Source organism: Doryrhamphus excisus, chromosome 20 (assembly GCF_030265055.1).
Source record: "Doryrhamphus excisus isolate RoL2022-K1 chromosome 20, RoL_Dexc_1.0, whole genome shotgun sequence".
In the NCBI taxonomy this organism is placed as follows: Eukaryota; Metazoa; Chordata; class Actinopteri; order Syngnathiformes; family Syngnathidae; genus Doryrhamphus; species Doryrhamphus excisus.
Window position 1 is genome coordinate 3,738,446 of NC_080485.1, and position 20,797 is coordinate 3,759,242.

Below are 20,797 nucleotides of genomic sequence, written 5' to 3' on the forward strand. Positions count from 1 at the left end.
AGCAGTTTCAGTAAGGAAGTCCAGACTTCCAGGTCCCCAGCCGAGTCTTTCAGTTCTACTGGGAGGAACCCAAGGTGTTCTCAGGCCAACTGTGAGACAATCCCTCCAGTGTGTCCTAGGTCTGCCCTAAGGCATTTTCCCGGTTGGCCACGCCAGGAACACTTCACCAGGGAGGCGTCCAGGAGGCATCCCTGACTTCAGCTGGCTCCTCTCAATGTGAAGGAGCAGCAGCTCCCTCAACCCCCCCAACATGCGCATCAAGAGCATGCAAACTCACTGGACGTGTCACTCAATGAGCATATTTGGGAAGCTCTGGATTGACGTATACAACAGCATGTTCCATTTCCGGCCAATATCCAGCAACTTTGCACAACCATTTCCCGGCCACAATCAACAACCTGATATATGTGAAGTACGTGTACTATGTGAAGTAGATATTTTGCACCAGCAAATGATGGCCACACCAGATACCAGATTATTGTTGAGTGTATATGACCTGATCTACAGGGGGCAGCAGTAGCTCAGGAGGTGGAGCAGTTCCTCCAGTAACCAGGGTGTGTTTTAACTCAGCTCCACCCCAGGCGCTGCTCTTATGTCACTGGGCACCCACCTTGCCTCCAGTGCAACTCCCACTGGAGAATAAATGTGAGTGGATGTTTGGTGGTGGTCGGTGAAGCCGTTGACTACAAATGGAGATTACCACCGCTAGTGTTTGACTATAGCGTGAATGAATACTGAGTTGTCAGTGTAGATCGCAGTGTAGAGTGTGTTGCATTTAGCAGAACTTACAGAACAAATACACATACACGACTCTATCTTTAGAATAATATACCCAGGATGGGCAATTAATTTTACCAAGAGGCCACATGAGAAACAGAAAATAATGTGGAGGGCCGGGTGAATGGGCTGAACTAAATTATGCTTCATATAAACTATATATTCATTCATTCATTCATTTTCTACCGCTTTTCCTCACGAGGGTCGCGGGGGGTGCTGGAGCCTATCCCAGCTGTCTTCGGGCGTAAGGCGGGGTACACCCCGGACTGGTCGCCAGCCAATCACAGGGCACATATAGACAAACAACCATTCACACTCACATTCATACCTATGGACAATTTGGAGTGGCCAATTAACCTAGCATGTTTTTGGAATGTGGGAGGAAACCGGAGTACCCGGAGAAAACCCACGCATGCACGGGGAGAACATGCAAACTCCACACAGAGATGCCCGAGGGTGGGATTGAACCCTGGTCTCCTAGCTGTGAGGTCTGCGCGCTAACCCCTAGACCACTGTGCCATAAATTATATATTTTTTTTATAAAAGGAGAGATAAATAATTGTTATGACAAGAAAACGGGAGTAAGAGGAGTAAAAGTATTATTACAATTAAGCAATGGAAAAAAAAAGCTTAACAAAAACATCATTTATTCAAGTTAGATTTCTTAAAACAACAGCTAAACAAAATGTGCATGTACAAAATTCTATCAAACTTGTGGCCCGCGTGCTGTTATTTGCCCATGTCTGGTTTATATACTGTGACTGCACCATCCACAATACAGTATTTTCACTTGGGTACTTCATGCTATATTGTTGATGCTGTGCGTGTAATGCTATTCAGAAATGTTCCTTGCACAAGCGTCACCCATCCCCTTGAGTCCTTGAACACTTAAATGGCTACTGATGTGTAAATTCATATGCACACCTTTTGTACATACTATGTATGTGCATTTAGAACGCACTTAAAATGTGCACTACTCATTGAATTAAACAGTACAGTTTGTTCAGGTTGAATTATGCATTTATAGTCAAACATTGGCATTGCAATTGAATACAGTAGAAAAAATATATATTCATAAACCCTTGATAAATACAGAAAGGATGGCGACTGACTTTTAATTACTGCTATTTTTTTGACACTCAGTGTTTCTCAACACTGACACAAGTCGGCTACTACTTGAATGGATTGATTATACCTCAGTCTGACTTACTTACTGCGTGAAACGTGGTAATTCAAGTTGTGGGTTTTCTACAGGTCTCTCTACGTTTCTGCAGATAAACGTGCTGTACGGTGAATCAGTGCGCCATAAAATTGAATAATGTAAACAGTGTTTGCCAGAAGCATTTCAATGTAAATACAACAGTACTGTACAAATACAATGAACATATGGACATTACATACATAACAATTACCTTCCAGATGGCCTGGTGTCTTGCAGAAACATCTTAACATGTCTTTTGATATCTCACGTCTGTGTTCAGACAAAGGCGCCATGAAACATTATACAGCTCATAAACTTTGAAAAGTTCTTAGGCAATTTTAACATAAAAAGGTTCATCGGAGTTCCCATATCTGCATATCGGTGTGGTCTGTTTAGTCCTCCATATTATTTATATCACTATTTCAGGCAATTCAAAATGCTTTGACGATACAGTCATCCGCTTAATTGGTTCCACACCTGATCACGATGCGGAATGTCCGCAAAGTATGATTCATTATTAGAGGGGACCCATTATGCTCAAATTTTGGGCCTTTGTATTGAGTTGTGGACTCCCATAGAGCAGCTACACACAATAACCGGCACACAAAGCTTTATAGTTCTTCCAGAATCTGCACCTATTCAGCTGTATTTCTTTGGATTTCGTGATTCCTGTGAAACTGGTCGTTTTAATTTATTACACCCACAGCCTGTCTCCATGGACGCCCACTCCACTGTGGTTGGCCTCACTCCCAAAAGTGCTTAGAAAGACTTTGGTCTATGTTTTTAAAATGTCGGCTTTTAGCATACGGCATGGATTTCGAATCCGATGTGGAAGTACAGACTGGACAGTCCAAAGTTTCTCAAGACGTCTGTCAATGGTACAGAGAGTAAAAAACACGTGACACGTTAGAAAGACACCAATTCAAAGTCCACTACTTGTTCTTGTGGATGAGGTTTCCCACTCTGTGAAAGAATTTCTCAAGCTTATTTTCGTGGTGGCCTCTCCCCAGTCGGGCGAGGCTGATGTCATTGGCTACCTCACCTTTGGTTTTGGTTTTCTCCAGAGAGTTGACTGGAGAGCGTGAAGGTTGCTTCTTTTGAACTGAACAGAAAGGCTCGAATCTGCTGTACAAGCGACTGTCTGTTTTCCTGTCTTTCCTCCAACCAGGTACCTCATTGTTCTTGTCAGAGATGTCAGCCTCATTTTGTGCTACAGAGGCAGGCATCTGAGGTGCTTTCCGGTGCCCCTCAGTTGTAAATCGCGGTTTGGAATACTTCTCATCTGCCGTGTGGTTTCCATATTGCCCGATGGATGAGTTGCTATGGTGAAGTTTAACCTCACTTTCAACGGCGGCGCTGTCATCATCAGCTTTTATAGTGTCCGTGCTGCCCTCTGATGTCACACTCGGCGTTTCTATTGTTCTCGCTTGGCGCTCTTTTTTATCCGGTATGTTCAAAAAGGACTTTATCTTCTGGGTGCTCTTCTTTAGAAATTGCTGAGAGCCCATTCGGCTGGATTTAACTGTCAAATCCTCACCGTCCCTAACCAGGGTAGCAGCCGACACGGTCCGAGAAGGCTGCTGCCGCCAACTGGAAGTGCTAGGGCTCTTGACATCATAATGAGACATGGACCTCTGATCCTCAATGAGATTTGAGCCATATACTCCATGCTTGATTCCAGCCGTGCCTCTATCTATTTGCATTCTAGCAAAACCACCGTACATAGCACTGGAGGAGTCCTGCGTGTATGCAGAGTTTGATCTGGGATCTGCCACACTGTGCCTTTTATTCCAGCTGTTTGTGAGGAGGTCAGGGTTTGTGATGATCTGCCCACGTTTCACCCTACCTAAACTGGCATATGACGACGGATAAGAGCTTTTCGCTCCGCTGCAGTCCTCCAAAATCTGCAGGCTTTTTCTCTTCATTATGAATTCCTCGTTGTTTAATCTGTTGCTGTCAGTTGGATTCCATTGAAGCGAGGAGTAGTGCAAAGGGTTGTGTATCGATGTTGAAGCATTACCTACAGAAGGTGTGTTTTTTATGTGTGTGCTGGGTTCCATTTGCTCCGGTATGGTCGGCCTAAAAGCAAGGGAAGACCTCATTCGTCGATCAAATTGATCCAAATAGTCCGACTCTCCATCTGGGTTTTTCAGGTATGACTCAATCCTCCATGTGCGCATGAATGACTTGGATGTTTTTTCCAGCGTTGGCATGTTCTGCTGCAGGGATAGAATCTGTTTGTCATTGCCATTGTAGGACTTACGAAGCTTTTGACTCCTGTACATCTGCGGCACTAAATAGTTATTATCCATTGGATAGTGGTTCATCCCGATTGCTGTTTCACGAGTAATATTCCAGTTACTTGCTCGGCCTCGAATATTCTGTGGGACGTATCCATCTTGTCTCTCTCCAGCATAGCTGTGCCTTTTCAAGTAGTCGATTGTCTCTGCAGACTGAAGCTGGGACATGTGCTTCTGCAAACCGATGTCATGCTCTATCAAAGGCCTAAGTTGATTATCTTCATGCAGATTCCTTTCACAGGTCTTCCGGTAGACGGAGTCCAGTGTGTGCCTCAACTGGTCCCGACGGTCCAGGATTTGGCTACAAGGGGAAGAATATTTTGGCCAGACTAGCAGATCATGTGGACCATTGGAGGGGAGAGAACCCTCTGTTTGGCACAGCTCAGCTGGCACGGTGGACCTTGCGTATAGCGTTCTAAACTCCTCATCGTAAGACTTCACCAGATGCCCTGTGATAACTTGCACCATGCTCAGATTGATCCTTCCACATGACCAGGTGAAGCTGTCAACAAACAAAAATGTGGTTAGTTTTCAGTGTGGAGGAAATATCTCTCCATAAGTATATGTACAAATCCCTTTGTTTTTTTCAGTATGTGGTTACTTTACAATATGAGAAATGTATCTATAGAGCGTGTATGAGCATGCATGTGTATAAATGCACAGAGAAAAGAAGTTTGGGTAGTGTTTTAACCTTCCGCTTGTGTTAGATTTCTGGTATCATCTCTTATGTTAACAGGTTGGTTTTGACCCATGTATTAAATCAGCTAAAAACAACAAGTTACCATCAAATTTGCTTCTCATGTCTTGGTTACCTTCTTAGGCTTCCGCATTCATGAAAATGTTGGTTTTAATACTTTTGGTGTGGGTATGTAGGCCTTTTTTTTGTCACTATACCCCTCCATTTCTATTTCCAAAAATGGTCAAATGAACCTCAAAAGAATCATATCAATAAATTGAAGGTTCTTTTGTTACCTGGCTGTTACTGAGGGCTATAGAACATATCTCTTAAATTAATTAGTTTTATTTATTTTCTTATTTAATTTTTTATTAATTTTTTTATTAATCACTAGAAACATCTATGGTGTTGGGGTGAATTTTGACCCATATATATTAATGTCAAGAAAAGGTAGAAAAAGTGATTGTTTTCAGCAACAGAACTTTAGTATAAAGTGAAATAAAAAAGCAGAACAGGTCCAGATCTTGGTTCACTGTACTTCTTGCCATTCTTTCCATGATCCAAATTGTAAATGTGAAATCAGCCATCAGTCAAATGAGTGAATGTCTGGACCTTGTTTTTCTGCTGGTATACTGGAAAAGCGGTCAAAATGAGAATCCCCTGAAGCTTACACGATGAGAAGAGGAGCTGGTTGTCATTGTGTTGGCTAATTGTACACTTATGATCTCAGTTGTGGCTCAAAATATTGCTTTATAGTCATATTATTACAAATTTCCCCACTGAGGGATGAATAAAGGCATATCTTAATATCTTAATCCTATTATTATAACAATACAGTGGTCATAATTTCAACCAGACCAATTTAAAATGTAGTAAAAATGATTTTTTTTTGTTTTCTTTTGTTGAAATAGAGTTTCCTGACAAAGTCAAAAAGCCTTGATGCAATAAACAAATGTTATGTGATTCTTTTCATGCATTAAAATGTAAAACGGGTCGGTGCCGACCCTAACACAAGAGGAGGGTTAAATCACCATGCCCACCAACAGATCGATCAGTGTCTCTAAGAAGAAAAGACTGATGTATCAGCAAAAAACCCAAAGACTAAATGATGACACATGGTTAACATTTGTCAAGGGCGTACTGGTACATATTTTAAAATATAAAAAAAACATATTATTTGCCCCTAGTTCTGATGATTTATATCTGTTCTCTGGTACACTGAAAGATATCGAACACACCTCACTCCAAACATGAATCATAAAGGATGGCCTGCAATAGTTGTATTCACCTGTAGGAGCCGTAAATCACGGTATGACAGTCCACCAAGATAAACTTCTGCTCCATTGCCCCATGAAATTTAGTCCCTGACCGACACAGATATTCTTCGCCTTTCACAGTGCGTACCCTCATGTTCTGTCGAAAAAAGAAAAGAATACAAGTCACATGGGGTCGTCAATAGTTACATACGTCGTTTGCGGTGCAATCAATGTGTCAATCAGCTGCAACACACCAGCAAGCGAGCAGAAAAATGGGATTGTGAGGTGACTACTTTTTCTTTTTTTTGTTGTCGCTTTGTGATGTGCTCTTAACGGCCATTTCATTTGTGCATGTGTGTCTTCTGGAGATCAACAAAATCATTTGTGATCCAATACATAGGAATTATAACACTTCATCATCAAACACAGACAAAGAAACTTATTTCAACCAACTTAATGTTGCATTAAGACAACAATGAATTGATAAATCAATGATGAATCGATTATTAAACAGGTGTTCATTTGTGATTCATTCATTCATTTTCTACCGCTTTTCCTCACGAGGGTCGCGGGGGGTGCTGGAGCCTATCCCAGCTGTCTTCGGGCGTAAGGCAGGGTACACCCTGGACTGGTCGCCAGCCAATCACAGGGCACATATAGACAAACAACCATTCACACTCACATTCATACCTATGGACAATTTGGAGTGGCCAATTAACCTAGCATGTTTTTGGAATGGAAACCGGAGTACCCGGAGAAAACCCACGCATGCACGGGGAGAACATGCAAACTCCACACAGAGATGCCCGAGGGTGGGATTGAACCCTGGAACCCTGGTCTCCTAGCTGTAACCCCTAGACCACCGTGCCGCCCTCATTTGTGATTAAAAAATGAAAATATGCTCTGATTTAAGCCCTTCAAATATGAACATTTTTTAATTTCCTTAGTCATCCATAAACGCAGACCTATTATTTTTGTGTTTTAGGCAAAACAAGATATTCACACTCATTTTTGAAAACAGTGATGCACATTTTTGCCTCTTCTCTGATATGTTGTGGACCAAACAACAACTGTTTGTGATTGTTTCATCATAATTTGGCCCATAACGATAACAAAAAGACAGGCTTCAGATTAATCAACTCGGAAAATAATTGGTATTTGCAGCTTGCATTTAATTTTGATGCTATTAAAAACGGAATAAAAATGCATCATGAGAGGATGGAGAATCACACAAGACAGGAAAAGGAAGTCCTTGCATAAAGACAGCTGTCACGTTGCATACCACACAAAAATGTAGGGGAACTTTATAGACCCACATAGTTCAGTTCATGTGAAAATTGTGTTTTAATTGCAATATTTTAGCCAAAATGAAAGTCATGCTTGAAATGTATCTTTTCACAAAAGGCTCGTTTCTCCCTTTTCTAGTTGTAACTGATATTTTCCTGAATCCTACCTACTGTTTGTCTACTGCAGATTACTAAAGTACAGAAAAATGCAGAAACAAACTTTTTTTTCTGATGAAAGACGGGAGTCAAGTCTTTGCATCTGCATCAATCTTTCCATGTTTATGTATTGTGTGTTCCTTGAAAGAATCGTACTGAAGGGCTTTCCTATTGAAAAATGTCTGTGATTGAATGAGTTCATATATTTGAATGAAAAAATGTGTGTGTGTGAAGCAGCAAAATGGCGAGGAATGACTTTAATAGCCTCGCTCTTTATTATTATCTCAGGTATCCAATTAACGCCATGTCCTGTTTGCTTATAATTGACGAGAATTGCAGCATTTTTGGTACTTTTGCATAAAGACATTCATTCATTCATTCATTTTCTACCGCTTTTTCCTCACGAGGGTCGCGGGGGGTGCTGGAGCCTATCCCAGCTGTCTTCGGGCGTAAGGCGGGGTACACCCTGGACTGGTCGCCAGCCAATCACAGGGCACATATAGACAAACAACCATTCACACTCACATTCACATTGGACAATTTGGAGTGGCCAATTAACCTACCATGTTTTTGGAATGTGGGAGGAAACCGGAGTACCCGGAAAAAACCCACGCATGCACGGGGAGAACATGCAAACTCCACACAGAGATGGCCGAGGGTGGAATTGAACCCCGGTCTCCTAGCTGTGAGGTCTGTGCGCTAACCCCTAGACCACCGTGCCACCCTGCATAAAGACAAATCATTATAATGTTTGCTTTGACAACTGATATCAGTAGTGTGTTATTTATTGCCAAAATATTGGTATCAGCGAAACCAAGCTCAGTTGACTTGTGACGGACTGAATAATAAAAGAAGGAATAATTGAGCATGCAGAGTCTCTTCTCCGTGCAAGAAAGCAATCATGGCGTTATTTAAAATGTCAAAGCATATCTTATGTTTTCTATCTTAAATCAACAATCTCGGGGTAGAGATACCGTACATATGGGACAGATGGGATTTCAAGTATCATCTTCACGGCCACTCCAGCCATGGCACCCCCATATTCTGCATGCATGCTACATATATCACTCATACAAGAAGAATGTTGCAATTTGCTTCATTATTTGCTGTCGGAAAACTATGCTTGTAATGTTGGTCGCCATTTGCCGTAAACCTCCATGCTTTTGCTTTAAAACCTCCATCAGGAAGACAGATTATAGGTTTATGGCTCAGTTGTGCCTCCTTTTTTTGCTTGTGTTTGCTCAGTGTTTTGTCAGTAATTGAGGTCCCACAGTGAAATAGTGCTGTTCGTTTGGTCAGGATTATTGGTGGGATGGCAGCTCGTGGTGCGTTTATTTACACACAATCGCCATTTTCTACCATGTTTTTTCCCCCAACATTTTATATATTTTCACATAAATTGAGAAAAAAATATATAATAGGCTTTTACAGTAAACCTCGGATATATCGGACTCGGATATATCGGAAATTCGCTCACAAGAACCAATTTTTCTGTAATGCATTTCCAATAAAAATTCATTGCATATATCGGATTTTTTATAACGGATTTCGCCTATTTCGGACAAAATCTCCAGTCCCGTTCCAATGCATTTCCATTAAATTTCCCTCGCATATTTCGGATGGCCGCATCGTGGCGCTCCGATTCGCCGAATCGTGACAGGCCGCTATACGACGTCATTTGCAGCGTTTGCAGCGTTGCCTGCGCGTCCAGGTACATTGGAAACATAGTCAAGGAAGTGCCTTTTTATAACGGATAAAATCCGATTTACGCATATACCGGATATAAATTCGATATATGCGTAAAACGGACATTTTGCGGTATACGCATATAACGGATTTCGCTTATATCGGACAAAACCAGTGGGAACAATTGAATCCGATATATCCGAGGTTTACTGTATTATCATTGCACCGTTTTGACACAACAAAATTATGGCGCAAAAACCACCAAGACATCTTGAGTATGGTTTCACGTTTCACTCCTAAAGGCACTTGAAAATAATGACAAGGACACCCGCCAAGGAGGAGCTAAACAAATGACAAGGTCAACCACAAAAGGCCCTGACAATGGCTGAACTAAAACATGTAAAATGCTCTCGGAGCTAATGAGAGACAAGACATAAGTGGGTGATACAACTGAGCTGATTGGTTGAAGATATGAGAGGCAAAACAGGGGGAACAAGATGGCGGGGACAACATCCATGACTAAAGCTGTGGAGTATATCTCAGACGCTTGGTGTTTAGAAGTGCACTTACCCTCAGTTGTTGAATTTTAACGTCTTGATTTTCAGCCGTTGTGAGGAAATGTTTCAGGTGGAAATCGTTCAGAAGCACGTAGACAGGTAATCCCCGTATAGATGCATCAACAATTTCTTTGAAAATGTCGACATCAGTGAACATATCCATCACAATGGCGATGACCTGCGAGGAGAAAGGGGATAGTACGTGGTCAACAGCTCAGCAAAGGTGACGTGTGGTGACCCATGTGTGATACATGGAGATGGGTGAGGTGTCTACTGTATTTATGTATATAAACACCTTGCCTCAGTTAATGTGTCATCCGCTGAAGACAAATAAACACCTCACCCTCAACTCTCTGGTTTCAGTTCAAAGACAGTATTGTATAGTGGTATAGTGGACAGTATATATAGTGGTATGTAACTTGGTATTAATGCCACCATTTGGTGTTGTGTTTTGTGCAAATGCAATCTGCTGGCAGAAAATTCATCCATTCATTCATTTTGGGGTACAGGCGGGGTACACCCTACACTGGTGGCCAGCCAATCACAGGGCACATATAGACAAACAACCATTCACACTCACATTCATACCTATGGACAATTTGGAGTGGCCAATTAACCTAGCATGTTTTTGGAATGTGGGAGGAAACCGGAGTACCCGGAGAAAACCCACGCATGCACGGGGAGAACATGCAAACTCCACACAGAGATGGCCGAGTGTGGAATTGAACCCGGGTCTCCTAGCTGCTAGGTTTGCGCGCTAGCGCTGGCAGGAAATTCTCAAATAAAAAATAAACATGTAGTAGTTCTTGTTGAGTCACATTACTTTGGAGGTGCATCACAATGCCGAATGTACCAAATGTGTACCCATTCAATCCGAATACAAATACATGTATTTGTTACTTGTCACCCGGTGTTTCTGTCACATTTTACATTCATAATACTCATTTCTGGTTCCAACAACACATAAGCAATTAAACTTATTGTAGCATATTGGTAAACATTGACGTCACCACCTAACCGATGCAATACTGCAATGTCACCGCCGCCGACTTTTTTTTTTCTTCCATATTCTATTGTAAACGACAAGGTACATGTTTATTAGAAAGTTGATATTTAGTTTTAAATGTGTTTTACATTTGAACATTTGGTTTACATTTTTACAGTTGTAGCAGAATAATGTGTTGTTATTATTATGTTATTTTGTTAATTGAGTCAAAAAATGGGGCTGCACGGTAGTCGAGTGGTTAGCACGCAGACCTCACAGCTAGGAGACCCAAGTTCAATCCCACCCTCGGGCATCTCTGTGTGGAGTTTGCATGTTCTCCCCGTGCATGCGTGGGTTTTCTCCGGGTACTCCGGTTTCCTCCCACATTCCAAAAACATGCTAGGTTAATTGGCCACTCCAAATTGTCCATAGGTATGAATGTGAGTGTGAATGGTTGTTTGTCTATATGTGCCCTGTGATTGGCTGGCGACCAGTCCAGGGTGTACCCCGCCTTACGCCCGAAGACAGCTGGGATAGGCTCCAGCACCCCCCGCGACCCTCGTGAGGAAAAGCGGTAGAAAATGAATGAATGAATGAGTCAAAAATGGGGTAAAAGTGATGTTAAGATTCAGATTTCCCATCCATCCATTTACTGTACTGGTTATCTTCACTAGGGTTGCGGGCATGCTGGAGCCTATCCCAGCTCTATCACATTCATACCTATGGACAATTTGGAGCGGCCAATTAAGCTAGCATGTTTTTGGAATGTGGGAGGAAACCGGAGGAAACCCATACAAATAATGGTCTCCTCTTAATAATAATTTCTTTTTTTTATCCCCAAGTCAACTCAATATCGCCACTGAATATTTTAGGTTTTATTTTTCATCTCACTGACGGTCGTTTCATTTCTTTCATGCAAGTCTTGAATACATGCTAATTCATTTGGCACAAAGAACAAATCAATGTCTGGGCTGCATGTAATGAGGTGGGAGAACGACTTCATTTTAACCCGCTTTGCTGGGTAATGACGACTCCTTTCTTTCAGCTCCTTTATTACTGAAGAGTCGATTTGTTTAGACAGGATGTCAGTTCCTATAGCCATTAAAGGTAAACATTAGACAAAAACCAGGCATCTCGTGTAACAGTTTCCCCTACTTTAACGGAACTGAAGTGTAGAGGAGTTAATTAAGTGCAGGCGCAGCATGTCTGCATGCAACAGAATACAAATAGTCTGGTGACCATTAGTGAGTCATTGATTATGTAAAGGATTTAATGCCGTAGTAGCAGCAGCGAGTTCCCACACTCCCTTGATGAGAGATGTTGTCAAACTGGATTCAGGCCATGAAATGCCAGCAGACACTCCCTGCCACTGCTGCACACTGAAGGTCTGAGGGTAGCGTGGCCCCCCCCAGGGCAGAAGAGCAGAATTTTACCTGTCTTGCATCCCGGATATGCTTAAGAATGACTTCTTTAATGAAGGGGCTGTTCTGTCTTGGGGGATGATAAAGGAGATCTATGTTGGTCTGTAGGTTTTCGTGCGTGACCTCCGGCCACCCCAAGTCTAAATTGGGAGCGTCCACATCCGAGTGGAGAGGCCAGTATGTTCCAGAGGATGATTGACTGCTGTCCGTCGGTTCAGTGACTTCCTCTACATGGTTCTGAGGTGGGAGCTGCTTGGCGTTGGTCGTGATGAAGCCGAGCTCTTCCTCAGACAGGAAACTCCCGATACGTTCTCCTTTAAGGAACTCAGCATAACTGTCCCTGCCCCCGCTCAGGAGACAGTCAATGGCCAGTCGATAGGACTCCTTGTAGTGGGGCTGCATGTAATCCCCATGTAATGCATATTCTCCTCTTAAGGATGATAGCGAAGAAAACTCAGAAGACTCCATCGTTGAAGGCCGCCTCAGTTACACCTGTTGCAGAAAATGAAAACAGGATTAGGGAGATTACATTTTATCATTGAGTACGAAATTAAACAGCATTTTTGTCATCGACTGTCAATACTCAGGCACATGAAATCAGTCTGTTTTTAAATGATAAGGCTTTTGAAGGGTAAAGGTTTTTACATTTACATTACGGTACTTCAAAACAAATTGTGTTCTGTTTGTGATCAGTCAGTCATCACTCTCAAATTAGAGCCTTTGGATAACAACTAAACTACCTTGATGGTTTTAAAAATAAAACAGGATGCCACTGTAATAATACAGTAAACTCGGATATATCAGACTCGGATATATCGAAAATTCGCTCACAACGGACAGATAAAAAAAGAACCGATTTTTCTGTAATGCATTTCCAATAAAAATTCATTGCATATATCGGATTTTTTATAACGGATTTCGCCTATTTCGGACAAAATCTCCAGTCCCGTTCCAATGCATTTCCATTAAATTTCCCTGGCATATATCGGATGGCCGCATCGTTATGCTAATCTTGTTGATGTCACTGGCTATTGTCTTTCTCCTGGCTCCAGATTTAGGACAAATATAAAAGTGAGTGACGTCAATAATACTAGCACAGCAGTACCCGTACCCAACACTGAATCCTCGACGTCACTTCCTGTCCAAACGTCTGGAAGACATTTATTGCAACACACACAAGCATCTATTATATCTGAGTCTGATTATATCAACTGTATTGGGTACCATGTACCATGAGTGTAAGTGGTACAGTAATATATCGGACTCGGATATATTGGAAATTCGCTCACAACGGACAAATAAAATAGAACCGATTTTTCTGTAATGCATTTCCAATAAAAATTCATTGCATATATCGGATTTTTTATAACGGATTTCGCCTATTTCGGACAAAATCTCCAGTCCCGTTCCAATTTCCCTCGCATATATCGGATGGCCGCATCGTGTCTTTCTCCTGGCTCCAGATTTAGGACAAATATAAAAGTGAGTGACGTCAATAATACTAGCACAGCAGTGAATGAGATCTTAACCTCACTATTGGAAATAACGTAGGCCTGACGGGCGTAACAGGGCCTAGCTTAATTAACAATTTGTTATGCTCAGAGTCCAATAAAGTTCAATTCTCATTACCTTACGTCTCTTTTCATTGCCCAGTCCAGGTACATTGGAAACATAGTCAAGGAAGTGCCTTTTTATAACGGATAAAATACGATTTACGCATATACCGGATATAAATCCGATATATGCGTAAAACGGACATTTTCCGGTATACGCATATAACGGATTTCGCTTATATCGGACAAAACCAGTGGGAACAATTGAATCCGATATATCCGAGGTTTATTGTATTTGCCATTAAACCCTATTCTACTTTCTGTGCGTTAAAGAAACTTCCTTATCTTTATTTGTCGTGCACTTTCAATTAAGGTCATGTTCACTAAATGAGAGGCTGTCAATGGTTGTCAAGAGCACGAGTAGTAAACTTGTGGAGTGTGTTAATGAGAAGCACCTCATCGGTGGCTATCAATTGGGCAATAAACATCAATCAAGACATTCACTTATGTTTGGAGGGAAAAATACTCATTGTTTTCCTTTAAATGCACAAATGTCTTTATCTCCACTTCATGAGTCTCAATTAGTCTACAGTCATCCCTCCTTCATCACCATTGATTGGTTACAGACCTGGCTGCAATAAGCCAATTTCCTTGAAATAGAACCCAATGTTGATAAACTGAATATTTTTATAGTCGTGGGAAAGCTTTAAAAGAGTTGTTCTTTTCCATTTTAAACTCCATTCATCCATTTTCTATACCGCTTATCCCTATCATGACAAACAACCATTCACACTCACATTCATACCTATGGACAATTTGGAGTCACCAATTAACCTAGCATGTTTTTGGAATGTGGGAGGAAACCGGAGTACCCGGAGAAAACCCACACATGCACGGGGAGAACATGCAAACTACACACAGAGATGTGTAAGAGGAGAATCTAACCCAGGTCTTCCCGATCTCTTGGCCTACATGCTAACCACTCATCGTGCAGCCTTAAACTCGTATTGGTACATTTGTATATTTATTAGGTATACTTCTTCACTGTTAAAGTTGCTGTGGGGTGAGTTTAGGGCTATTGGGAAGATTCCACGGTGTGTCAGACTGTTCCATTGCGTCTCAGACTGTTCCATTGCTCTACTGTTTTACATATGTAATGACATCCTGTGATTTACAGTGGGTTGACAAGCTCGTTGTGAGTCCACTGATCGCTTTCTGTGTCTCCCGTCAAAGAAACCAGCGGCACAGTATTTAAACAGTAAGTAGTAGTACTGACATAGAATTTAGCCATAAATTAGTTGTACCGTTGTATGCCTTGCGAGTGTGAGGTGCACACACTCAAGGGGGCGGCAGGGGTCATCAGAGGATTCACCGCAACATCAGAAAAAGAAGCTACGCAGGGCCAATAGTTCTATGTAGGTCCTATAATGTTATAATGCATGGCATAGGAATTGGCGCATTATTAGTATTATTATCATTTTTGGTAGCAGTATGACCGTCATTATGCAAGTTTGGATTTTTGTGGACTGGTTTGAGTTCATGCTTTTGCCAAACCTCAAGGGGATTCTTTCAAATATTTGCAATTGTACAAGAAAACGAGATATTTAGTTGGATAAATAAGAGGTACAGTTACTGTAGTACAGGTGGTCCTCGGGTTTTGCTCCTTTGACCTAAGTAGAATTTTAGTGTAAGTCACAACTCATACCTAAATAACATTTAAGTCATTTTATACACCCATATGAAGATCATAAAATATAGGTCATTAGAACACTTAATAGAAATACCACTTGAAAAAGTCATTTCGAAAAGAGGGAACATAATACGGCTTAGTTATCACAGGAGCAGATCCTATAACATGTTCAAGGATACTTTAACAATGTGGCAGTTACTGTATGTATATGTATCAGAGGAGCAGATCCTTTAACATGTTCAAGGATACTTTAACAATGTGGCAGTTACTGTATGTATATGTATCGCAGGAGCAGATCCTTTAACATGTTCAAGGATACTTTAACAATGTGGCAGTTACTGTATGTATATGTATCAGAGGAGCAGATCCTTTAACATGTTCAAGGATACTTTAACAATGTGGCAGTTACTGTATGTATATGTATCACAGGAGCAGATCCTTTAACATGTTCAAGGATACTTTAACAATGTGGCAGTTACTGTATGTATATGTATCACAGGAGCAGATCCTTTAACATGTTCAAGGATACTTTAACAATGTTGCAGTTACTGTATGTATATGTATCACAGGAGCAGATCCTTTAACATGTTCAAGGATACTTTAACAATGTGGCAGTTACTGTATGTATATGTATCACAGGAGCAGATCCTTTAACATGTTCAAGGATACTTTAACAATGTGGCAGTTACTGTATGTATATGTATCACAGGAGCAGATCCTTTAACATGTTCAAGGATACTTTAACAATGTGGCAGTTAATGTATGTATATGTATCACAGGAGCAGATCCTTTAACATGTTCAAGGATACTTTAACAATGTGGCAGTTACTGTATGTATGTATCACATGAGCAGATCCTTTAACATGTTCAAGGATACTTTAACAATGTGGCAGTTACTGTATGTATATGTATCACAGGAGCAGATCCTTTAACATGTTCAAGGATACTTTAACAATGTGGCAGTTACTGTATGTATATGTATCCGAGGAGCAGATCCTTTAACATGTTCAAGGACACTTTAACAATGTGGCAGTTACTGTATGTATATGTATCACAAGAGCGGATCCTTTAACATGTTCAAGGATACTTTAACAATGTGGCAGTTACTGTATGTATATGTATCACAAGAGCGGATCCTTTAACATGTTCAAGGATACTTTAACAATGTGGCAGTTACTGTATGTATATGTATCACAGGAGCGGATCCTTTAACATGTTCAAGGATACTTTAACAATGTGGCAGTTACTGTATGTATATGTATCAGAGGAGCGGATCCTTTAACATGTTCAAGGATACTTTAACAATGTGGCAGTTACTGTATGTATATGTATCAGAGGAGCGGATCCTTTAACATGTTCAAGGATACTTTAACAATGTGGCAGTTACTGTATGTATATGTATCAGAGGAGCAGATCCTTTAACATGTTCAAGGATACTTTAACAATGTGGCAGTTACTGTATGTATATGTATCAGAGGAGCGGATCCTTTAACATGTTCAAGGATACTTTAACAATGTGGCAGTTACTGTATGTATGTATCACATGAGCAGATCCTTTAACATGTCCAAGGATACTTTAACAATGTGGCAGTTACTGTATGTATATGTATCACAGGAGCAGATCCTTTAACATGTTTAAGGATACTTTAACAATGTGGCAGTTACTGTATGTATATGTATCACAGGAGCATATCCTTTTACATGTTCAAGGATACTTCAACAATGTGGCAGTTACTGTATGTATATGTATCAGAGGAGCAGATCCTTTAACATGTTCAAGGATACTTCAACAATGTGGCAGTTACTGTATGTATATGTATCACAGGAGCAGATCCTTTAACATGTTCAAGGATACTGTTACGATCTGGCAGTTACTTTTGGCCATCCATCCATTTTCTATGCCACGAATCTTCACTAGGGTCGCGGGTATGCTGGAGCCTATCCCAGCATCCCAGCTGACTTCAGGCGAGAGACGGGATACACGCTGGACTAGTCGCTAGCCAATGGCAGAGTTACCGTATTAGTAATGTTTAAACATTTTTTGATTTCGGCCTGTAAACTTGACAAGCTGAGTCTTGACTGTGTGTGGGGTGTGTGTGTGTGTGGGGGGGGGGGGGGGGGGGTAGTTCCGGTTGCAGCCGAAAGTATCCTATTTTTTTTTCGCAATAAGGACATTGTTGATCAACCACCTCCTCATCATTCTTTTGTCGGAGCAGGTGCAATAAAACCTCGACACAGGCTTCTTGCGGATGTAAGCCACACTAAGCGTCACTTCCTGTCTGCCCCTACACTCTACTCTGGTAACGCCAGAAAACATTTAAAGCAATGCACAGGAGGATGAATCTTATTTATATTGTAAATGGCTTACTTTCTTAACACTGAGGTCAGGATTACCTTATTCAAATATAAGAAAGCGCAAACATTGTGTAGCTTGATTTGATGTATTTCATCCCAGTGTAGTCACCTCTCAGACAACGGTAAGATAAGTAACTTACATTTAGAGTAGGGAAATCCTCTTGACTACTCCCAGATATATTCCAGTGAGGCTTATCTTCAGGCGTCAGTATTTTGCTTCAATATTTGAGGAAGCCACGGTCAGGCTGGAAGCAACAAAGACAGGAGGGAGTTGTCTGAACATGATGAGCAGTGTGATGAGTACAGAGGGTGTGAGTTCCAGTTTTGACATGCAAATGGTCGGTTTGCTTGGAAACCTGCTCACAGGCTACAGTAAACCTGTTTGAGGCTTTTTTTTTGCCACTCCTCTCCTCCTCTTCTCGAGTGACAAAGTGCAGCCTCGGCAAAAATCACAATGACTGACAGACGACAGTATTGCAAAAAACAACAGCAAAAACGGAAAAAGTCAAAATATAAAAACAAAAGTGGTAATTGAATGAAAAAGGGTAATTTTATGACAATAACATCATTATTCTGCAAGGAACAATAACATGATTATAGTAGCATCAAGTTGAACTATTAAAAAAGACTCATAATATTATAAAAAAAAAACAAGATAACAAATCAGTATTTTTTTGGAAAATTTGGTTGTGGACAATGTAATAATGTTATGACAATAAAGTAAACATATTATGGGAATATAGTCCTAATTATGAGAATAACATTCACAAGAAGAAAGTTGAAATATTTGGATATATTTGGTAGAAAAAAGACCAAAGTTGATACTAAAAATAGACTTTTTCACCTCTATCACAAAGGCGAGATGCATTTTTTTCTTCTCTTATCTACATGTGTTGCTTGACAACATAACAACAAGGCTCTTGCGTCTTTTCATTTTTCAGTTTGAGGAAAAAAGTTTGGACACCCTTGCCTTAGTGTTATGCGTTTCTTGGGACGCATGTGATGCAATCAAGCCATCACTCTGAAGACTTTGTGGGGTCGGCTACTTGAAGCCTCTTGAGAAACGATCCCATTGTGTAACCTCCGCATTCTTGCGTCAGGGCAGTGTGTATGTGGAGAAAAGCTTCAATTACCTAAAGACCTGTCGGCAAGTTCTCCCACTCGGCCTTAAAGTTTCTTTAAAAAAAACACAGTCACAAAATGAAAGCCAGTAAACAACAATAAAACATGAGCGAAATGAAGTTTTCCATGACATCATATCGAGGAGCAGATCAACCATTCAGGACTTTTCTGACTTTGTCGCTGCAATGCTGATAAAGTATGACAGAATTTTAATTGTGGGTGATTTTATTTTGATCTTTTTTATCTTTGCAACACTTTGAGCAAGTCATGCACGCTTTTATTTAATCATGTCTGGACTACTGTAATGCACTTTACTCTGGAATTAGCCAAAAGTCTCTCTCCCGCTTACAGTTAGTCCAGAACTCTGCGGCACGGCTTTTAACAGGAACCAAAAAGGGGGAGCACATCACCCCAATTCTGGCCTCCCTTCATTGGTTGCCTGTTCGTTTTAGGATTGATTTTAAGATTTTATTGTTTGTTTTTAAGGCGTTGAATGGGCTGGCCCCCAAATACATCTCGGACCTCATCCAAGTTTACTCTCCAGCTCGGTCACTGAGGTCCGAGGGCCAGCTCCAACTTGTGGTGCCCAAGACGAGACTTAAGACCAGGGGGGACCGAGCCTTTTCTGTGGTCGGCCCCAAACTATGGAACTCTCTGCCCTCCCAAGTAAAAAAGGCCCCCAATATCGAAAGCTCGTCTTAAAAACCACTTTTATTCTCTGGCTTTTAACTCAGAGTGAGTCGTATGGTCCTGTGTCTTTTAGTTATTTCTTTTTATTGTAATTGGTTCTATTTTTTTATACTTTTATTGCTTTGATTCTTGTTTTTAATATTTTAATATCTATTTTATTATTTTATTTCTTAAATGCTCTTTTAGTTTTGGATTATTACTTTTTATTTTTACTCGTCTGTGCAGCACTTTGGAAACTCTGTTTATAAAATGTGCTATATAAATAAAGTGGATTGGATTGGATTGGATCAACCAAATACGCCAGTGGACGCACGTCAGTAAAGTGAATTGTGCGATTGTGTTGTGATGAGTATGACAGAACGCACCAGTCTGGCAGCGACTGCAACATACAAGACCAGTGGGCAGCAATCACAAGTTTGGCATGAAAACCCACGTGTAGAATATATCGAGTAAAAAAAAATACAAGGTGTGGATTCACTTCCTGCCACCTCGGCACTCTTTTCCACGGTTCATGAATGAATGAATTTCGGCAAAGTCGGATACTATTCCATCCACCCATCCATTTTCTGTACCACTTATCCACACTAGGGTTGCGGGCATGCTGGAGCCTATCCCAGCTGTCTTCAGGCGAGAGGCGGGGTACACCCTGGACTGGTGGCCAGCCAATCACAGGGCACATATAAACAAACAACCATTCACACTCACATTCATACCTATGGACAATTTGGAGTCGCAAATTAACCTAGCATGTTTTTGGGTAAAGAGAATATTTTCATTGTGAGAGCATATAAAACCTCTTCCTGACTTTTTAAATATGATTATTACCATTGTTAGAGCCTTTGCAAATTTCCCCACTGAGGAATGAATAAAGGAATATCTTATCTTATCTTCTTATGTTTGCACATTGTTTGTGTTCTGCTTGTGTGCTCTGCTGATGGTCTCCACTCCCCACCTTCCACCCTCTGCTTTCCTCTGCAGCAAGCTCATTCCCACCTTGGCATGCTCCAGGGCCCCTCAACAGCTTGGTACAGGCTGCTGGCATAGCGCTGGTTCCTGTTTTGGTTGTATTTAAAGATTTAATTGTCT

General features: G+C 41.0%; 1 protein-coding gene across 1 annotated transcript; it reads right to left on the reverse strand.

Moving 5' to 3' along the window:
* Positions 1-1,407: 1,407 nt before the first annotated feature.
* Positions 1,408-18,215, reverse strand: fam83b (family with sequence similarity 83 member B). Its single transcript, XM_058058038.1, has 5 exons — positions 18,040-18,215; positions 12,314-12,793; positions 9,909-10,073; positions 6,243-6,367; positions 1,408-4,780 (listed from the first exon to the last, which is right to left on the reverse strand). The coding sequence occupies exons 2-5, from the start codon at positions 12,767-12,769 to the stop codon at positions 2,911-2,913; spliced, it is 2,616 nt and encodes an 871-aa protein (XP_057914021.1). The 5' UTR covers positions 12,770-12,793; positions 18,040-18,215; the 3' UTR covers positions 1,408-2,910.
* Between the last annotated feature and the right edge of the window lie 2,582 nt (positions 18,216-20,797).